This window comes from Bactrocera neohumeralis, chromosome 4 (assembly GCF_024586455.1).
Source record: "Bactrocera neohumeralis isolate Rockhampton chromosome 4, APGP_CSIRO_Bneo_wtdbg2-racon-allhic-juicebox.fasta_v2, whole genome shotgun sequence".
NCBI classification, from domain to species: Eukaryota; Metazoa; Arthropoda; class Insecta; order Diptera; family Tephritidae; genus Bactrocera; species Bactrocera neohumeralis.
This window is the reverse complement of record NC_065921.1, coordinates 82,053,000-82,075,348: the sequence shown is the minus strand read 5'-3', so window position 1 is coordinate 82,075,348 and position 22,349 is coordinate 82,053,000. Positions and strand designations below refer to the sequence as shown.

The 22,349-nt window shown below is 34.9% G+C and overlaps 2 protein-coding genes across 2 annotated transcripts; both read right to left on the bottom strand.

Moving 5' to 3' along the window:
• Nucleotides 1-105: 105 nt before the first annotated feature.
• Nucleotides 106-20,934, bottom strand: LOC126755382 (neural cell adhesion molecule 2). Its single transcript, XM_050467919.1, is given in 10 exon segments — nt 106-556; nt 559-590; nt 753-987; nt 6,458-6,619; nt 6,682-6,788; nt 6,791-7,076; nt 7,151-7,473; nt 7,540-7,839; nt 17,170-17,446; nt 20,395-20,934. Coding segments are annotated over 9 exon segments (1,647 nt in total). The 5' UTR covers nt 17,237-17,446; nt 20,395-20,934; the 3' UTR covers nt 106-421.
• An 88-nt stretch (nt 20,935-21,022) lies between these two features.
• Nucleotides 21,023-22,232, bottom strand: LOC126755383 (tubulin-folding cofactor B). The gene is made up of 4 exons (XM_050467920.1): nt 21,998-22,232; nt 21,582-21,941; nt 21,381-21,502; nt 21,023-21,319 (listed from the first exon to the last, which is right to left on the bottom strand). The coding sequence occupies exons 1-4, from the start codon at nt 22,118-22,120 to the stop codon at nt 21,199-21,201; spliced, it is 726 nt and encodes a 241-aa protein (XP_050323877.1). The 5' UTR covers nt 22,121-22,232; the 3' UTR covers nt 21,023-21,198.
• Nucleotides 22,233-22,349: the final 117 nt, after the last annotated feature.

The following is a 22,349-nucleotide window of genomic DNA, read 5'->3' as shown; positions in this document are numbered from 1 at the left end:
TTTGGAAATATATTATATTATATTATTATATTTTTAACTAATACATAAACACTTATGTTGCTTAGCTCATAAAATTATCACTATTTTTAACATAAATATTTAGAATATTTATTTCTGACTCGTTTCTTGCTTTTATATATTTTGTGTGTGTGTGTGTGTTGTTTGACTAATTCTATGTTTGGCACCAATAGTTTTGACATAAATAATATTATATAATAAAAATACACAAAAATTAACAACATACAGTTATGCAAGCAAACAAATATTGTATTTACATATGTATGTGTGTATGCATGCCTTCATTACATACATATTTACACAAATACCTACACAAAACGCAACACATAAGCACGTATGCATGTATGTATGTATGTATGCACATAACTAACCGCCAGTTTACCCCAAACACTTTGGTAATGTTTTATAAAATTCCATTTTTTGATAACAACAACAACAAAAACATGCTGCCGGCACTCAGCAGCGCAAATAATTTGTTTGACATTTGCAACGCTGCGCCGCCATTCGAGCCGCCACCGCCAAAGCTGGCCACAGCGACCATGTTTTCGGCGCATCAGCTGTATCCAAGTCATCTAAAAGCAAGCAAAAACGCAAATAAATTAAACTTCAAAATCGCATAAATATAAAATTTTATGAAAATGCATTTGTTTGTACGTGCATGTTGCATGTTGCAATAACCTGTTGCCAACGCGACATACGCACATAACAGCTATTTGGCTTATTTATATACACACCTTCATCATCGTCGTCGACGCCGTCGAGCACATCGTACGCATCCACATCACTTTCATTATCTTTAATTACGAAATCATGCTGCGTGGAAAATGCCGACCAGCCAACGGTATTTTTCGCGCGCATACGCACATGCCAACTTCCCGGCGTGAGCTCCATCTCGTGAGTCACCTTCCAAATGTGACTTTCCGCGTGGCGGCGTGTATGCACCACAGACACTTTGCTCCAAGTGTACGACTAGTTGAGAAAGTGGGGGGTGGAGGACGTGAAGGAAATTGAAAAAATTAAATAAATAAATTCAGATATATACAAATACATATGTATGTAAGTATATAGTAAAAATATGTACATATATAGCAAATATAGTATATAGTTCCTAGCAGCTGCTGAGCAGTATCTGCCAGCTGTACAGTGGCAAACATGTAAATATGTGCACAGTGATAAAACTCAAGTCAATTTCTTGCATTAACCTTAACCCGCTCTGCGTGATTCAATTTAAATACCACTAATTGCGTTAGCGATTATCGCCCAGCGCGTCTCCAAGTGGCGCAATCGAGTAGCTAGTCGGTTTGTAGATACATTGAATCACCTTATTTACATAGAACACGTACTGCATAGCGGTGCACGTGATTGAGGTGTCGTCTGCTGCGCTTTCGCAATGTAAAATAAAAATTTTCCGGCTTGTAATCAGCGGTCGCTAGCATTCGGCGAAATAGATTATAGAATTTCAACATTCACTTACAACTTCTTCACAGAACACGCTTTGATCTTAATTTTTAAGGGTGATCTTCTTCGAGGTTCCCCACTTTTTTCAAGAAAACATAACAGAGGCTTTAAATTTAATGGAGAATGTTTATTATCATTCGAAAGCACCGTCATTGACATTTATTTTTTGAAGTTTATCTCTTTCAAATGTTGGTCGCGGTTACGTCTCAGATGGTCCATCTGTTCAGTCCAATTTTCAATGACTCGTTCGAGCATTGCGACTGGTAACTGACGAACAAAACGCGTGATGTTTTTCTCCAAGACCAGAATCGAAATGTGCCAAAGACTTTAGACTTTACATATCCCCACAGGAAAAAATCTAACGATGTGATATCACATGCTGTTGGTGGCCAATCGACCGACCCAAAACGTGAAATTATCTGCTCACCGAAGTGTTCTCTCAATAAATCCATGGATTAAAGTGATGTGTGGGAAGTAACGCCATCTTGTTGAAACCAAATGTCGCCGAGATCACGAGCTTCAATTTCAGGCATAAAATAATCGGTTATTATGGCGCGATAACGGTCGCCATTGATGGTTATGTTGTCACCGGCATCATTCCATGAAGAAATATGGACCGATGATTGCACCGACCCACAAACCACACTAAACCATTGTTTTTTCTGGATGAAATGACAGCTCTTGAATCTCTTCGGGTTGCTCTTGTTCACAAATGCGGCAATTTTGCTTGTTTACATACCCATTGAGCCAGAAATGGATCACATCGCTGAACCAAATTTGGTTTGAAAACGTCGGAACTTCTTGGAACTCTTCAAGAGCCCATAGACCGAAGCGATGTCGCTTGAGAAGGTCGAGCGACTTCAGTTTTTGCACAAGCTGTATTTTGTACGCTTTCAATTTAAGATCTCGGCGTAAAATGCGCCAAGTCGTTCTATAGGGCAGTCCGAATTGTTGCGAACGGGCCGAATCGACTCTCCACGGCCTTCGTGTACACTCTCAGCTACGGCTGCTATAATTCTTTCACTGCGTACTGGACGTGGTCTATTCAGAATCGTGGGTCACAAGATGGGTAATGGTGTTGCGAATAGTACGCTCTGTAGGTTTACAGGATGTGAAGTTTATCAGACTCAAATTATTTAGGTATTTAGATGACTGCGAGCCTACACACTCAGGAATCACACACTTTGATTTCATTCCAAAATACTTGGATTACCAGGTCACCGAACCTAACCCTAGCTGGCTCCTCTCTGCTGACAAACCTTCGAGCAAGGCATAGGAGAGAAGAACTCATTGAAGGTGAGGGATGGTGAGCTGTTTTACGGATGGATGAAAGCATGCGGAGAGTTAGTGGAGGAGCTTTCCATCAGCTCTAGTTTTAGGCTTTCGGACCTCTGTAGCGTCTTCCAAGCGGAGGTGACTGCCATAGAGGTAACAGTAGATCTACTGATCCGGGAGCCCAGACACCTCCTCCAAAGTGATGAATATCCACTCTGATGGTAGAGCAGCGATATTAGCCTTGGGTTCGCTGTCTGTGCGCTCTAGACCACCGAGTGGATGAATAGACTCCTTATCATTAGCATCGAGTTATTTTATGATTAGATCAGTTTGGATGAGCTTATTAGGACAGGTGCTTCAGTCTCTATAACTGCGGAATGGAAACGGTTAGGAGCTCCGTTGGATACTTGTGGTTTACCACTGGACTGTTGAGGCTAAGAGCAAATCAGCAAATGTTGGTCGACTACCAGCAGCTGTGCAGTGGTAAGCTCCTACTGGCACAAGGTAAATCGTAATAGGTCCAGGGTACTCTTCGCTCTTAGCAAGGTCTACCTTTCAATGACTGTAGGTGTTCCAATTCAACACTTTCCGATCGGGTTGCATGCAGTAATATTGCATATCTTATCTTAGAAGAAGAGATAGAATCATATCAACACTTTCAATCTGAATGTCCCGCTTTTGCCGGATCAAAGCAAAAATATCTCGAATTTCATACTTTCAGACATCAAGGTAAAATACCGAAAATAGAAATAAGACACCTAAACAGATTTGTGTTGAATTCAGGATTTTTTTTAGCGTTAGCTGATGTCCGACTATAGGAGTTTTTCATTTGGCATCACCAAGGACTGGACAAGAGATCAGCGAATTTAACCTAACTTAACATTTTATTGACTTATGACCGAGATCTATTTCGAAACTCTGCAGGGTCCAAGTACCTTTCGCAGTTTACTCAGAAGTCTCTCGAATATGTTATGGCGTGCTCTTCGAATTCTTCTTCTAATACATTACGTATATTTCTATGTATATTTATAATTCTTTAATTCGAAAATTCTACAAAAAACATTAAATAATTATTGCTCCGTTGGCATCTGCCATCTCTGGTTCTAAGATTTATAGCAATTTGGCAATAACATTTTGTTTACAGAAGAATTTGGCCGTCAGCGTGTGCTGCAATCTGCACTTTTAAGCTCACAAAATAAAAATTAAAATTATTTTCCAAAACTTGCCACATTTACAAACATACACACACACACACACAAGTCGGTTGCATAAATAATCTGAATTGTATATTTTTTCAGAAAATTTGCGCAATCTGCTTGCTTGCTGACAAAATAAAACGCTAAACTGATAAGATTTGTGGATTGTAAACAAGCACACCTTCATTTACATAGTATATACATATGTATTTATGTACATAAATGAGTCACATTGATCCCCAAGCAATGATATGCCACAGTGGAGATGAACACTGAGGGGAGATAATTGAATTCCAAGTAATTGCAATACAAACATACATACAGATATATTACTCAGGCAATAGTCTGCCAGCGACTAGAAGTGAGTTAATCCCCATCAAGAGTAACAGGTATGTTAATTTTATCTTATTTATGCCACTTTTATTGCTGGCCTTACATACATATGCATGATAACTTGAAGACTTTGTATTAGAAGCAAGATTTTCTTAGAAGCTTAGACTCAGACCATACAAAGTTTTTCCTTTTCGGAAACGAAAGAATATTGAAACTTAAGAAGTGAAAATTTTTGGGTTCAAAAATATGGGGTTACACTGGTCGGCTGTCACGCCATATATAGACCTACTGGTCCTTGGTAATGTCAGACGGAGGTTCGGTTTCATTGGAGCTGAAGTATTCGTCATACAGGACATCAACGCTTCTTTTGGACGAAAGAAAACGAAAGAGAGACTTGATATCCAATTTTGATACTTCATATACGAGTAGTCCCTTGAACTTCGAAGCTCCTAGATATCTAAGACGAGACCTACTGACATCACACGCGAGCCGGATGGGCATAAGTAACGACGATATACTTGTACATATGTAGAAAGGGCAAGAAAGTGCTAATTAGAGAGACATTGGAACAATTGCTATGGTTCTGTCCAGCATTATCTAGACATCGCCTTAGATATCTAGGAGGTTCGCAGTTCAAAGGACTAGATGAAGTATCAAAACAAGATACCAAGTAGTTCTCAAGGTTCGCAAAAAGCGTTGACGGTCTGTATGACGAATGTTTCAGCGTCTCTCTCAAGCCTACTTTCCTACATTTTCTGCACTTAATATCGTTACTTATATCCATCCGGCTCGCATGTGAAGACTGTAGATTGTTGCCTGTCATTAAGCCCTGCAGTCCCTTCTAGATTGTGTGAGTAAAAAGCATGCGTGTTTTCCTACGAGGCTGTTCCACATAATCTTGGCGATCCTTAAGGCCCTTAAGGCATTCCATCTCGCTTTGATCCGTCTGTCACCCCTTTCGAAAATTTTATTCCATATGGTTTTTAGTGATTTCCGTATTTTCTGTACTGGTTCGGTAGCCAGATGCAAGGCACTTTTGGCTATCTCGTCAGCTATTCCGTTTCCCGGAGTTCCTTTGCGGTTTGGAATTTCCGTCTGATCGACTTTGCGTTCCTAAAGATCTAACAAAGAACTTCCCGAATTCGCTTTACACTATCTCTCTGATATTCAGTTTCTTTCAACGCATTACAACCCAATAAATCTAACTTCGAATTATATTTCCACCAAAATTAAACAGTAAACTAATAACGGCCGATATTTCAATATTTCCGACGTAAAAAGCTTTTCTTAAGACAATGAGTCGCCTTCAGTTAGCTGTTATTGAGAGAAGTGAGCTCTTAATTTGACCTAAATGACTTAGCCAGAATGTAATTTTAGGTTTGAGGTCCAATCTGATCGATCATTCGACATTTTTTACTTTGCTTAAGACAATCAATAGCCTACAGTTGGCTTTGGTTTTTTGCGGTATCCTCGTTAACCAAAAAGAGACTGAGGTTAGCTCTTAATTCAGGTAATTTTGGGTTTGAAATCCGCAAAGTTCGAAGAAACTATCGATTTTGCATGAAGTTGTACTTTTCGCTTCCAAAAGCTCTGATTAATACTCCGAAAAGTTTGTGTCGCTGCTTCAAGATATAAGAATCTTCCCGAACGAAGACCTCAAAAATTTACTTTTCGTCTTTGGTGAGCTGTCCAGTTGCGAGATTATATAAAGTGTGTAGTTCTTAGGCTGAGTCGATAAAGCTTCCTCTCTCAGATGTAGATAGGGTTCGTGAGACTATTAAATATTGAATCGTGGGATGTTTAATCGAGAGGTGTATGTTTTGCCGGATGTAAGATCCCGAGAGTCTTAGTTTAAGCTGCCACATCAGACAGCCAGACCCTCAGCCAACTTGGGTACCTCGTCGTCAATGAAGGGGACGGACTGCGCATATGAAATTGTTCACAAAATGAGCAAAAATCTGAAAAAATTGGCTTGCGATGTTCCTAGACGATAAAGATTATAAATCAGACCTAATAAAAAACACTAGCCTGGTTGGAGTCTCACGACCAATTACATTAAAACCAGGCGAAACCCATGAGCTATTAAAAGTCCTTCAGCTGCCATATTATCGAGTTAGCCTTTGACTACGCTGACACACTGAAGTGCTAAAAAATTTTTCAACTTCAATTATACTTACGCCCGCCAGTTTATAATCCAACACCGCCTCCGATAACGGCTGTATGCTGCGCACTAACCAATGTATCACCGCTTGGTTACCATTAACTTCCAAGTCCTCCAATTGTGGATGTTCCGGTTCGTAAATGATATGCACTTTCGTCTCGCCACGGCCGATGGCATTCTAGTATATTAAAAGAAGACTTAGAATACAACTCAAATATATATTTCAACATGCCTGCTCACCTGCACTTGACATACATGCTCGCCAAGATCGTTAGCGCTCACATCCATAACCGTTAAGATCGAACGTTTGCGTTCTTTATGTGTGATCTCGTTGAATGTATATTTATCGAGGCATTCAGCCTTTTACCGTTACGCAGCCACAGTACTTCACCGCTCGGATTTGCCGCATAGTCACAATACAACTCGGCATTGCCACCCTGTTCCGTATTGACATAATGCCGATAAGTGGAGACCTTCGGCACGTATACAACATCGACCACGATCATGGCATGCGGCGGTTCTTGTGACAGATCATCGGCTAGACACTGGTAGATGCCACCATGTTTGGTATCCACATTGTCAATATAGAGCTGCTCGCCTAGCACACGTTCGACCAAACTTTCGGCGCGTTTGCCCTGTGGAGACGGAGAAAAAGTACGAAATTATGTAAGTTCAGTCCACGCCAACTGCTTTGGTGTCTACAACTCACATCGATAAACCATTTGATCTGCACATTTTCCAGTGAGTAGTATTTGCATACACAAACGTGTGGTTCACCCTGCACAAAAACCAAAGTCTCATTGGTTACCTCATGCCCATCACAGAAGATCATTAGACTTTCATCGACTTCGACCAGCGCGTGCATGCGCACCTTCTCGGGCAGCACTTCACAGTAATAGTCGCCAGCATCCTTAGAGGTCACATTCTGTATCACCAGCGAATTATTCTTGAGCACATCCACATTGGGATCCATAACGAATTGTCCGGTTGCAATAACAATTTTACCCTTATACCACATGATCACATTTTTTGCTGTAAGGAAGCGCATGTAAGCTCAGTTAGTCTCAACATGTCAGCATTTTCCCGCCTCGTACTCACAATGTATATTCTTGGCCGCGCAGTCGAGCAGTAGATTCTCGCCTGGCCGTGTGTAAATATTAACTTCCGTTTCTTCAAAATAGGGTGGCTCTGCTCGGAGCTCTGCTGCTTTCATTTCCGCCGCCTCGTTTGCCACATCGTCCGCGTATTCTTCGTCGTCATCTTCCTCATCATCAATATATTCATTGTCCACATCGCCACCGTCCGCGTCTGTCTCATCATCGTAATAATAGTCATCTTTTGCGTAATCGATGTCGCCGACGAGACTGCTAGTGACAGTCTTGTTCTCAGCAGCCACACCTAAAATTCAAATTAGACGTTTATATTATTTGATTTCGCAATTCACACTTTTCCATGTGAGATCAGTGATTTGTGGAAATGTAAATGACATAAAATATTAATTTAATTAGCACTAGTTCAATAACCTAAACCGGTGATGTAAGAGTGGAAGAAAACTTAAGTGTTAGAATGAAGTATTTTTTCACGTTTGATTGATTTGGTAACCATCCAGTACCAGATTACAGTACCAAAAACAAAACGGTTCTGAGTTACCGACTTGAATTATGCCTGAAAAAATAGTTTGAGTTTTTGAAATAATTTTCCTTTCGGGGACTTGCGTTAAGGCGGTCTTTGAAATGTACCAACCAGTAGAGGCAAAAGCTTTAGCCCAGTAGAAAGCAACGTTCAAAACCCAACCCTCCCAAGAAGTAGTGCTACTTTATAGTCCGGGGAGTGAGAAAGCCTATCATACAAAACTGTTGTGACTTACATATTTCAATCATATCTGTTTGTGTGTTAAAACTTTGACTCAAAGATTCGTGGTTTTTTAAGCATAAACCAATGATTTTGGTAGTCGAAAAAGTCGTTTCGTATTTCTAATCAAACTTCAACTTATTTTTTTTATTTATAATTAATTTTGATGAACCAAATATGTACTATTTTGGTCGACCACTTTTTGCCATTTTTCCGCTAGAGACATTATTCAATCAGTGTAAAACTTTTCTGGTTTCTCGGCGACTGCGACAAGTAATTTTCACAAACTTCTCTTGAAGCCAACTTTACTCCATTAACGGAGTTTTGCACTGTCCGAAACAAATGGTAGTCCGATGGTGCAAAGTCAGGACTATATGGTGAATGCATCAAAACTTCCCAGCCAAGCACTCCCAGTTTTTGCCGAGTCATCAAAGATGTGTGTGGTCTAGCATTGTCCTGATGGAAGACGAAGCCCTTTCCATTGATCAGTTCTGGCCCGTTTTTTCAATTGCTTGTTTCAATCTCATCAGTTGCTGACAGTAAAATGTAGAATCAATCGTTCGACCAGGCTGGAGCACCTCATAGTGGATGATTCCTTTCCATTCCCACCAAACACTCGGCATAACCTTTCGAGGCGTCAATCCTGGCTTTGCGACCATTTGTTGAGCTTCCCCACGCTTGTACCATAATCTTTTGTTGTTTTTTGTACATTATTGTCGTATTTGATCCACTTTTTCGTCTCCTGTTACCATTCAGGAGAATGGTTCGATTTCATTTCGTTTCAGCAAAGAATCGCAGATGTGAATTCGGTCCATTAAATTTTTCACAGACAATTCATGTGTTACCCAAACATCGAGCTTCGTTTTGTAGCCAGCCTTTCTTTAATGGTTCAAAATCGTTTGATGATGAATGTTAAGTTCCTTGGCGATGTCATGGTTGCTTATGTGACGGTTCTGGTCAGTCTTTCCCATAATTTCATCGACTTCTTCAGCAATAGGTCGACTAGAGCGAGGTGCATCTTTCACTTCGAAATTTCTAGAACGGAAGCGAGCGAACCATTATTGTTCTACAGGAACTGTACTATCTATTGCTTCGTTAGCGTTTTATTTGGATCAATGATCGAAAGTAGTGAATGGATTCATGAGCTTGTTAGATTATTATAATTGGAAGTGGTTAGTGTCATAGACTATACATATTTGTTAGAACATCGAAGAAGTTCAATTTCAATACAATTTTCAGGTTTGTGGTCTGGTCTTTCAAACATTTCTGTCAGTTTTATTTTGATATGAGTTTTCCGAGTTCCATGTTCAAATCTTTTTTTATATCACCAAAAGCTTTTTCGGCTAAATTTTCTTTAGTTAACGACTCACAGATCTAATGCACTATCTATCGAGCAAAGAGCACATTTAGTCTTTGATTAGAACATAAAGTATAGATCTATAAGTCTTACGAAGACTTTTTCGAAGAGTCTCATGCCGATCAATATTTTTTCTACTGATCTTTTCCACTAAATCGTCTCACATGCATTTCCGCGATCGCCCACATTCGTTGAACATTTCCTTAGTTTAGGTATTTCAGTATTGTTTGCTGGAGTCTCTTATTCTAACTAGTGATATGCAAACCTCAAAATTGCTAAAAATCAACCCATCGACCAACTTTCGAACGACCCTAGTAAACCAAAAATAAAGCGCACCTCCTCTATTCTTATATGTATGTAAACACAAATACATATGTAGTATATATAGATAACACCGATCAATAATTGGCGAAAGTGGTGCAAAATTAAGCCAAGCATTTCAACCTACAAGCGTGAAAATCAGTGAACTTGTTTTGTTGACCTTAATTTTTTTGGCGATTGGCGATTGACGATTTTATATATATGTATGTATGTATATTTGCCAATCACATGTTTCTGATAAGGACTCTGGCTACCTTACGATCTTGCTTTACTTTGTGTATATACTAAATTCATCGATTGAAGCACTCTACGTGTGTGGAAGCACGTTGAGGTAAACAATGCTTTCATAATACCGAAATTTCGGGATCATGAAATTAGAACTCAAATGAACCAATATTTCTTGTATTTTTATGATTTATTTTTTGATTGAAGGGAAGATGGGACTTTTGGTAATTCTATAATGCTTTGAATAGTGGCTAGAGACTATCTACTATACGAGTAGTATATCTACTCGTATGTGTTCTCTCGTTACCATTTTCATTAATCCGGTACTAAAAAAATATTTGATTGGTATCCTCAGTTTTATGATATGACAGTTTAAAATTTCAATAAGCTAATTAATGTCCACATTTTCGGGATCCCGAAATGCAATACAAGACTGCAAACCACAAATATGTTTCCACTTTACAAAATTCAGTTATTATAAAAATTATTATATCGGGATCCCGAAATTTTCGGGATTAATTTATGGTATGAGAGTTAAATATTCGCTGTATTACAATTCCAATATGCTGTTTAACTCAAATTCTACACTTTCGGAATCCCGAAATCCAATATTGGCCATCGATATGATATGGAGAGTTCTGTATTCGTTGATTGCAATCGTCATATATTTTCGGGATTCCGAAATTTTCGTTAATGTTTTAATATAAGCGAAGAACTTTTGCTAGTTTAAAATTTCAATGATTATAGTCCAAGACAGTTTTGTTCTGTACTTTTGATAATTCCGAATTTTCGAAATTCCGTTATTAAAATACTATAAAGACGGGATCCTGAAGTTGTGAAGAGTTATGTATTCAGTTTACTGTATTCCCGTATGCTTTATAATTTCGTTTTTTCGAAATTCCGTTATTAAAAAAACTGTAAGATTGGGATTTCCAAATTTTCGTTAATATATTTTTAAAGACTTGCTAGTTTTATATTTTCCTATATAAAAATTTTTCGCTTTCGGGATCCCGAAATACAAACCGGTAATGGATATGATAATGGAGATTTCAAGTTTCGTTTTTTACAATATTATTTTATAATTCCGAAATTTTGTAGTTCCGTTTTTATGAAATATTTTTCTGTAACTGAATTCAGAATTATTTGTAGGTAGTTTTTTATGCAATACTAGAGAACTCTGGTTCTGTGTTTTATAATTCGGAATTTTCAAAATTCTGGAATTCAAAAATTTGGTAGGTCGGGGTACCGATAATTTCGGGATTAATAGTTTTATGAAAGATCCCTTAGATTTCAGATTTTGCAATACATTTAGTTTTCATGTTTTATACGTTCGGGATCCCACAACTTTTTTCGGGATCCCGAAATGCAATATTGGTATTATTAGACCTGAGTTTTTACAATGTATTTCTATCAGGTGTTATATTTCTATTTCTATACATTCGGGATCCCGAAAGGCAATATTCGTACTTCATATTCGCAAACATGATGAAAAAATCCACATGTAAATTATGGACATTATCATTTGACTAACTTAATCGACATATTGAACATTTTTGATCCCCTCTGATGGGGTATACACGCATACTACGTACATATTGTATAACATATGCATGTGTGTATGTATGTATATATGCCTACGTGTGTGTATTTCGTCCCTTAATACTTTGCGCGAACTTTGCACATGTTTTAATGAATTTACTTGGCCAAATTCTTGCTTTTACTTTGTAATTAATTTTTTGTGTTATTTACTTGGCATTTTAGCCAAGTTCTCTGCAATGAAATTACTATTTATAGCAGTTTATGTCATGAAATACAAGAATGAGTCTTTTTAGCTGTTATCTCTTTTATTGATATTTTGTTTGGTAATTGCTTTTTTTGTAAATGACATTTTTGTATTTTTTGTTTTTGTAATTTCTTTTTTTATAATTTTAAATGTTTTTTTATTGTATTTTTTTATAATTTTTATTGTTTTTGTTTTTGTAATTTTTTTGTTTTTGTAATTTTTTTTTTAAATAATTTTAATTTTTTTTTTATTAATTTTTTGTTTTTATTTTTGTAATTTTTTTTAATATAATTTTTAATGTTTTTGTTTTTGTAATTTTTTTTTATAATTTTTAAGGTTTCTGTTTTTTTAGTTTTTTTATTTTTTTTTTATTTTTTTTTTTTATTTTTTTATTTTTTTATTTTTTGTAATTTTTTTTTACAACTTTTAATGTTTTTGTTTTTGTATTTTTTTTGTTTTTTTTAATTTCTTTTTTATAATTTCTAACATTTTTGTTTTTGTAATTGTAATTTTTTTATTTTTGGTTTTTTTTTTTCTGTTTTTGTAACGTTTGGCTTTAGCTCTAAGTAACTCGTGCCAAAATAGGAAGTGAACTTGTCTACATAAATTAGCAGTTATGTACAACGCATTGTATGTATGTATGTGCAAGCAAAATCATATTTTTCTTTGTTATTATTTTCCATTTTTCAGTTAAGTATTAGCGCACCAACAAATATCGCATTTTTTGGTGACTTTCGGTTGCTGGCCTGTGGGCGAAGTTGCTATCTTATCGACTTCCAGCTATTTATCATATCAAAGTTTACCTTATAAATTATCTGCTGCCTGTGCATATGTGTGCGTATATGTGCATGTACGTCAGAACCACAAATATTCACACACACACATGCATACATTTGAATATGTCTATACGCACATACATACCAACCAGCACGATAGTTCTGTGGAAAAATTGTTTGAAATATTAACAAAAGCAGCATTCTTTATCTTAGCACCTTTTTGTTGTTGAAAAAATCACGTTATAGCACATTCCAGCTAAAAATTGATATACTATATATCTAAAAATTTTTTTCATTTTTCTCTTGGCGAATTATTTTTAATTAAGTTAGTCTCGTTTGATAAACGTACTTGACAAAAATTTTTTTGATATACACATATATATGTACATATGTATGTATGTGTAAATACACCAAGCATGAATAGTTTCTGTTATTAAAATAGTAAATGTTTACTATTTTAGAAATTATCATGTCAGCGCTAAAAGTAGTAAATTGCTTTCTCATTACTGCTGACATCAGCGCTTATTTTCGGGGCTATGAAAAGTTGGTGATATTTTTTCTTTTGAGTTTTGGAATTAGCAGAAAAAAATTGCAACAATTTTAACAATTTTCATACTCGGCTATATCAAGTTTGCCACGCTGTTTGTAATAGCCAGAAGCAAACGTCGGAGACCCTGAAGAGTACTATATATTGGGTTGTCGAAAAAGTCTTTTCGTATTTCTAAACAAACTTCAACATATTTATTTTTAATACTTCTAATGAACTTTAATGAACCAAATATGCACCATTTTGGTCGACCACTTTTTGCCATTTTTCCGCTAGAGACATGATTCCAGCAGTGTAAAACTTTTCTGGTTTCTCGGCGAAAAAAAGTAATTTTCACAGGCTTCTCTTGAAGCCAACTTGATTCCATTAAGGGAGTTCTGCGTTGACCGAAATAAATGGTAGTCCGATGGTGCAAGGTCAGCGCTATATGGTGGATGCATCAAAACTTCCCAGCCAAGCACTCCCAGTTTTTGCCGAGTCATCAAAGATGTGTGTGGTCTAGCGTTGTCCTGATGGAAGACAAAACCCTTTCTGTTGATCAGTTCTGGCCATTTTTTTTCGATTGCGTGCTTCAATCTCATCAGTTGTTGACAGTAAAATATGGAATCAATCGTTCGACCAGGCTGGAGCAGCTCATAGTGGATGATTCCTTTCCAATCCCACCAAACACTCAGCATAACCTTTCGAGGCGTCAATCCTGACTTTTGCGACCATTTGTTGAGCTTCACTACGCTTGGACCATGATCTTTTTCGCACATTATTGTCGTATTTGATTCACTTTTCATCTCCTGTTACCATTCGCTTCAGAAATGGTTCGATTTCATTTCGTTTCCGCAAAGTATCGCAGATGTTAATTCGGTCCATTGAGAAAAAACTTTTTCGTCAACACAATATTATCATTCAAAGGTGACGGAACACATATGATACAAACTATACCAAGGTCTATCGGGTCGACTTAATAAGTGCGAAAATTGTTAGATTTAGATTAATCAAGAATAATCGTCATGGCTGCGTTTTCGAGACCATTTTGTGATTATTTCACGCTGTTATAAAAACAGTTTCAAATATGTACTTGTATGCTGAGAGCCACTCCTTCCAAAAGGCTTAGAATTCAAGAGTTGCAGCTACTACAAGAGTAAGAAACTTGAGACAGTAACTATGTCTATCCAGAAAGGCATGACATAATACTTTGAGACAAAAAATAGTAAGACTTTGTTCATAATTTTAAAATTTTTAATTTACTCTTCAAAATCTATATCGTCTTCCTCCAAATAATCCCCCTGGCCTCAATACACTTGCACCAATGTATTCTTTTTTGACAATTTGGCTAGTCGAAAGTAATTCGGCGTGCGCCACACCTCAATAATCGAAGAAAACTTTTCCATTACCTTGATTTTTTATCTGTATTGACATGTGTTTTTCGGCTTCGGCTGACTTTTGCCACGATATTCGGCCGATTGATACGCTGTTTCTGGGTCGTAAGTATAGATCCAAGACTCATCGCCAGTAAAAATACCTTTCATGAGATCCTTGTAGTCAGAAATTATTGTTTCATAGACGAAGAAATGGAATGGAATCTTCAAATTGCGACTACTTTTTGGTACAGAGAAGTCGATTTTTTGCTCTAGAACTCGGCGGGTCTTCCCTTTCATTTCTTACGCTTATTTTTTGAAACTTGCAAATATTAGTTATGGCGTTTTGGGTATTACAGATATTTTAAACTCATCATTTTAGCGAATTGTTGCAATTAGAAAGGAAAATTATGTCAGCAAAAAGTGTATCGTTCCGCATGAGCCCCATTTGCAATGACAGTTAATGAGGCTTTCAAGGCTAACTAACACGCATGCAGAAATACTATACTATACTTTTTATATGGCATGGTGATTTATTATTAAAACAACAAAAATAGATATTGTGGCATGTTATGAATGCAGTAGTGCCAAAACTCCGAAAGCAAAAAGGTCTCAGCATTTTCGAAACTGATTCAAAATTTCCTGGATCAACAGAGAATATCAAAAATTGCTCAATCCACCATAAAGCTTCTTTTTTTAGAAAATAATTTAAGAAATAATAATGTTGTATATATTTTTTTCGACAAAGTGTTGCCACCTAACTCGAATACTTTCTCGCCTAAAAGCCATTTGAGGGGGTAGCAAACCCCCAAAACGATGAGAATGTTACTAAAATAATTTAGATTTTGTAAGCGATTTTGGTTTCCCTTTTGAATAAAGGGGGACTTCTTCGCCTTCGATATTCGCCTCTGCCCAAAGAATAGTTACATATGGTAGTTAACCCTTAAACAACCCTCGTATATTGTGATCAACGGCGTTCTTGCTACATTCCGCATCATGACAGGAAAAATACCGTCCATACCAGGTGATTTATAAGGTTCGAAGCCGTTGATTACCCAAAACATCTCTTCCTTCGTCATGATTTCTCTAGAGACGCTATCTCTTATAGGTTGGACATCTGTAGAGTCTGCTGAAAAATATGTGTTGACCAGGCCTACCAGTGATTCCTTACTGAATACTCCACAATTTTTGTCTAGTAGCCTGGTGGTACCCGGAGTAAGATAGTAATTTCCTAAGCATAGCTACCCCGGTTTTCTTTTCTAACTTATCGCAGAAGCTCTGCCACGACTTCCACTTGGCTTTACAAATTTCTTTTTGTTATATTCCCGAAGGACATTTTAGTTTACCCTCCAGCAGGACTCTTCGTTGGTCAACTTAGTCAGCTTAAAAAGTTTCTTAACGCTGCGCCTAAGTAAAGCGCGCTGCTTTTGCACTAAGTTGGCCTCTCTTTTTTGAGAAAGTTAGTAAGTGTGACTGTCCCTTACACTAGTTCAAAAATTTAGCCACATTTCTCGAGTCTACTTAAATTTCCTATTACTATCTTTCTCTACAGATTGAAATCTAACATACTTATTGCCAGAAACCAAGGGTGTACGAAGCATCTTCTGATCTTCGACAGCCTTGACTCTCATGCTTTGATGTAACATAATTTAAAAGTCATGAGGATACCACACGGGAACCTTTCTGTTTGCTGGCTCTATAAAAGAAAAATTGGCACCCTGCTTAGCCAGTGCTTAGGCTATGTGATGTGATTTAACAGTGAAATGATTTAACAGTGATGTGATTTAACAGTCATAAAGTAACCTCACGGGACGCTGGCTGTTAGCTGGCTCTATAAAAGTAAGGCAGGCACCGGCTAGTGCTTAAGTGACCGCGATGTGATGTGATTTGACTTAACAGTGATGTGACTTAACAGCCATAATGTAATCTCGCGGGAAGCTGGCTCTATAAAAGAAAGACAGATGTGGTGTGATTTAACAGTGAAGTGATTTAACAGTGATGTGATTTAACAGTCATAATGTAATCTCGCGGGAAGCTGGCTGTTAGCTGGCTCTATAAATGAAAGACAGGCACCATGCCTGGCCAGTTACTTCAGCTCAAATTAAACTGCACCTGCAGTAGGTGTATTTTAGCGGACAACCGACCTAACCCAAACTATAACCAAATAAAACCTAACCTTAACTTTGTGTGCCCCTCCTTCAGTGACAGCAAGTGTAGAATAGTTCACAAGAACCCATTATATTATACCCCCTTTTTCAAAGCGCCACTGCAAAAGTATGTGTAGGCAGATTATTAATAATCAAAGCTAAATAATGTACATATATAGTACATACTATATGTATATTTATATATAAAGATATAAATTTAGAAAAAAATATTGCTAGCATGTTCTAATTTCATTGGTATAAACAACCGCATTAAGTGCTAGTATTAGTAAAAGTATTATTCGATAGCATTGCAAACAATTCAACAAGTGTTATCGCAAAAGCGAAAACCTCAAATAACTCCACACTTACCAGCGTTAAACTGCAGGCAAATAGTAGCAAAAAATAAGGTGAACAGAAGTGCTGTGCCGCCCTTCATTTTTATTTGTTTGTTTATTTTTTTGTAGAATATTCGCGATTTTTTTTATTTTTTTCAATTTGGTTTGGTTTTTGTACTATATGAAATATAATTTTTTATTTTTGTGTTTTTTTTTTAATATAAAACTTTATTGTTTTTAATGTTTTTTTTATAATTTAGAAAATGTGGTTCCAAATTAGATGATTAATTCTACATATACATACATACGCACTGGAAATATGCAAAAATAATTACTTTTTGTGAATTTTTTATTTATTTAATTATAATTATGTATTCCTTTTTTTTTTGTTTTTTTATGCTTTCCACTACTTTTGTGTGTAGGCCTTTTTTTGTTAATTGAGAATACTAAAAAATAGTGTTTGCGATTTATTTACTTTTCATTTTATTTTTTTTTACTATTTTTATTATTATTTTTTGTTATTTTTCTGAGAGGGTGGAAATTTTTAATTTAATTTTTTTATTGTATGTTTTGTTTTAAATTTTGTGGATGCTAATTATTATTTTTTTTTTATTCTATTATTTATTTAATTATTATTACTTTTATTTGTTTTTTAACCATTTTACTGAATTTTGTTTGTATTTTTTATTTGAAAAATTTTATAGTAAAAATATAATTTTTAATAAAAATTTTTTTTTATAAATTTTTCTATAGTAAACTATTTTATGGTGGAAAAATTTATAGTAAAAAAATTTTTAATTTACAAAATTTTAGTTTTTCGATTAAATAGCATTTTTTAATGGTTTTAATTTGGAATGTTTTATAGCAGAAATAAATAGTGAATGTTTTTAATTTAAATTTTGTATTAGTAAAAACATTTTTTTAGTAAAAAAATTTTATAAAAAAAATTTTATAGTAAAAAATTTTTATAGTTAACATTTTATAGCAAAAATTTTAAATAAAAAAATTTGGTGTTTCAATTAAATTGTATGGGTTAAATTTTTTAAGGGTTACATTTCAAATGTTTTATAGTAAACATTTTTAAAACAATTAAAAAAATTTAGTTGTTGAATTAAATTGTACTTTTTTATGGTTTTTAATTTTTAGCTTCAAATTCGAATAATAAATTATTTTGTAATTAAAGAAATTTTATAGTAAAATTTTTTTATAGTAAATTTTTTTCATAGCAAATTTTTTTATCGTCAAAAAAATTTATAGTAAAAAAATTTATAGTACAATAAATTTATGGTATTAAATTGTAATTTAAAAAATTTTAGTTATTCGATTAAATTGCATATTAAAAAAAATTTAAATATCTTATAGCAAAAATAAATAGTGAAAGTTTTTAATTTAAATTTTTTAGAGTAAACATATTTTTATAGTAAAAAAATTTTATAGTAAAAAATTTTTGTAGTAAAAATTTTAATAAAAACTTTAGTTTTTCAATTAAATTATATGCTTTTTAAGGTTAAAATTTAAAATGTTTTATAGTAAAAAAATGTTTCATTCAATTAAAAAAAAAATTAGTTTTTGAATTAAATTGTATGTTTTGTTTAAGGTTTAAATTTAAAATTTTTTATAGTAAAAAAATTTGTAATTTAATTTAAAAAAAATTTAGTTTTTCAATTAAGTTGTTCATTTTTTAATTTTTTTAATTTCAAATTCTTTATTCAATTTGTTTAATGTTTATTTTTTTTAAGTTTTTAAATAATGTCCACTCTTTGTCTCACATTTAATGAATTGTTTGTTAAGTTAATTTTTTATGAAAATATTTTGCAAAATAGTGAATGTTTTTTAATTTAAAAAATTTTATAGTAAAAATTTTGGTATAGTAAAATTTTTTTATAGAATAATTTTTTATAGTAAAATTTTATGGTAAAAATTTGTAATTCAATTAAAAAAAATAGTTTTTCAATTAAATTGTATTTTGGTTTTTTGTTTTTATTCTCAATGTCTTATGCAGTTTTTTAATGTTTTTTTTTAATTTTTAAATAATTTGCACTTTTTGCATCACATTTAAACTATTTTTTTTTAATTTAATTTTTTTGCTATGGTTTTTTGTTAAATAGTGAATGTTTTTAATTTAAAACTTTTTGTAGTAAAAATTTTTGTATAGCAAACAATTTTTATAGTCCAAATTTATAGTAAAAAAATTTGTATAGTAAATTTTTTATAATATAAAAATTTTTTATAGTAAACAATATAAAAATTTTTTATAGTAAACAAATTTTTATAGCAAGAAATTTTTATAGTAAACAGGTTTATATAGCAAGAAATTTTTTATAGTAAACAAATTTTTATAGCAAGAAATTTTTTATAGTATACAAATTTTTGTAGCAAGAAATTTTTTATAGTATAAAAATTTTATTTCATTTTAAAAAATTTAGTTTTTTAATTAAATTGTATTTTTTTCTTATATATCTTTATGGTTTTTGATTTCAAATTCCTTCTGCAATCTTTTTAATGTTTTTTTTTTTAATTTTTTAAAGAATTTCCACTTTTTACGTCACATTTTATTTTAAATCCACACGTTATATTTACAAAAAGCGTTTTGCGCCGCTTTGCTTATTTCTTTTTAATAATTATATGTAATGTGTTTCCAAATTCTTCTCAAATGCAGTTAATTGCGGTTTTATGATTCACAAAATATAAACAGCCGTTTAATTTATAAATAGTTTTGGGAAAGTCTGCCAGACGTAATTGCATTGCATTATTACACTTTAAACAGCAGCACGAATTTTCATATGCACACACACACACTCACGCTGCGTGCATTGGGGGGCATCTGCTGTACCAAATACCAGCACAGTTATATATAAATTTTCCAAAAACAAGCAGCGCGTATTGTATTGTACACAAATTACTGGCACTAAAATAAAATTCACACTTGTTTTACGACCCCAAAAACAATAAAAACAAATAAAAATCGTATGAAAACTAAATAAATCGGCGCTGGCAGCAGCTACAGACGCGCATATGCAAGTCCAATAATATAGCAAATCAATCGTATGTAAATTTACAATGCTATATATGGCAGACTTGTGCGCGAACTCATTTACAAAACGAGAATTTTAAATTTATTTCACTTATTCGCGCGCCCTCAAGCAGCTTCCTTTCAAACATATGTATGTACATATGTAAGTATATGCGCAATTTTTCACTTGCTTTATTTATTTTTTCCTTATTTTTATTTTTACGATTTTATTGTTTTTTTCTTTACTTTGTTTTATTTTTTGTTACTTTTGCTTCCGTCAACTACACAATTGCACTTGATTGCATATCAATTTGCATTCTTATCAATATTGACTAGCGCCTTGTTGTTTTTGTGTTAACAAAACTAATTAAAAATACAACAAAAACAGCGTAAATTCCAATATATTGTCCGTTTACTGTCGTTTAGCAGCGCGCGCGCCTAGCAATACTTAACCGCGTTCGCATTTGAATCTTACTAAATGTTGGTACTAGCGTTTGGCTAAGTATATGCTAGCACTTGTGCACCTTAGCGCCGCAATGAATGAACTGTCAAAACGACGTCCGTCTGTGTATGTGTGTGCACCCAAAGCCCAGCCGGTTGTTGTATATGCTTTTGTCGACTTTGCTGCCATTACAAGTTTTATCGCGCATTGCGCTTTGCTGCCAAAACATGGAGCACAGCAACGGAGCGGCATAAGGTTGGCTGCTCGCATTTTGCCGGCGCTTAGTCATGAGATGACGCGTATAACAACAATAAATGCTATACATATCAGTGTGGCAGTGAAGTTGTTGTGCGAGTTATGCCCATAATTAAACGCAAAAGGCGCAACGGTCGCAAGGTGTTCCGGCTCGTTAATTAAGGTGTGTGTGGGTGGTGGTGTTTTTCCTCATTGATTTTGTAAATTTATTTCATTACGCCATATGCGCCAAAAGTTTTAATTTAAATTATACAAAACTAGCTTTATAAAATATATATGTATGTGTGTACGTTACTAAGTTTTTAAATAAAATCAATCACAAATGCGTAGTGTATACTTTAAGTCGTCTTGTTTTAAATCTCATCTTCTTCGAGCCCTGTATCCTCTGGTGGGAAATCGCCAACTTCTACAGCCGTTGGTGGCACAAAACCGCCGTAGTTTTGTGCGCAAGAGAAGTACGCCTTGCCATCGACGCTGTGAATATTTTCAAAATATAAAATTTATAAATAAATGTAAAAGCTTAGCATGCCCGTACCTTCCATTATTCTTGCCAAGTGGCTCATCATACTCTACACCAATGAAAATACCTTTCTTGCCATCAATTGGCCCATTGTATCTGACGGTACCACGACGCACTGGATTGGCAGGCACTGTCACCTAGTGTACACACGCATTTAATTACTTTCAAAAACAATACCATAAAAATCAAAATCGAAACACCACTTTAAGCACACACCTGACAGCGCGCACCGATAGTGCACAACTCAGCGCGCTCCTGCTCCAGCTGCCGTTGTCGTTGCAATTTTTCTTCCTTCTGACGCGTCTCTTCCTCATTGTACTTGCCCATGCGATTCTTTTTCAGAAAATTACGCACAGTATCCTGCTTGGTTTCGTATTGCTCATCGGTTAGCTCGAATTTCTCCACATCCGCTATCCAGTTGAAATTGTCGATTACATGTATGCGCATACCCGTTTCTATAGGCAACGCGCCCAATAAAACGCTGTCATCATGCAGACTTGTGACCAGTCGATCGCCATTATACAACTCCAATTGCATTGTAGCCGCATTACCGCCTGTTATGATTTCCAATTTACACTATGGGTAGGAAAGTGGCTTAGCTCAGAAATGTGTAGGTGTGTTAAACTACAAACCTTCAGTTGGCCGATTGTAAGGCTTTTTGCAAATTTCAAGTCCAGCGCGATGCTGTCGTTTTTGGAATTCGATATATTGACTTTAACATAATCCTCACCACTATTGATCTGCAAGGGCTCCATTATTACGTAGGTATCTGTGTACTACAAAAGCTAGTTTAATTAAATGAAATCAGACTTGAAATTCGCTTTTGTTGTTTTCAGTTTCGCTATGACAGTTGCCTACATAGTAATGCGCCGCACGCATACTTATTTGACGCCGTTTCAATTTCGTTTATGTATCGTCTGACAGATTGCGCCGTTTCTGTGTCGATAAAGCAGTTCGTGCTACCTTAACTTTTAATTATTTAGT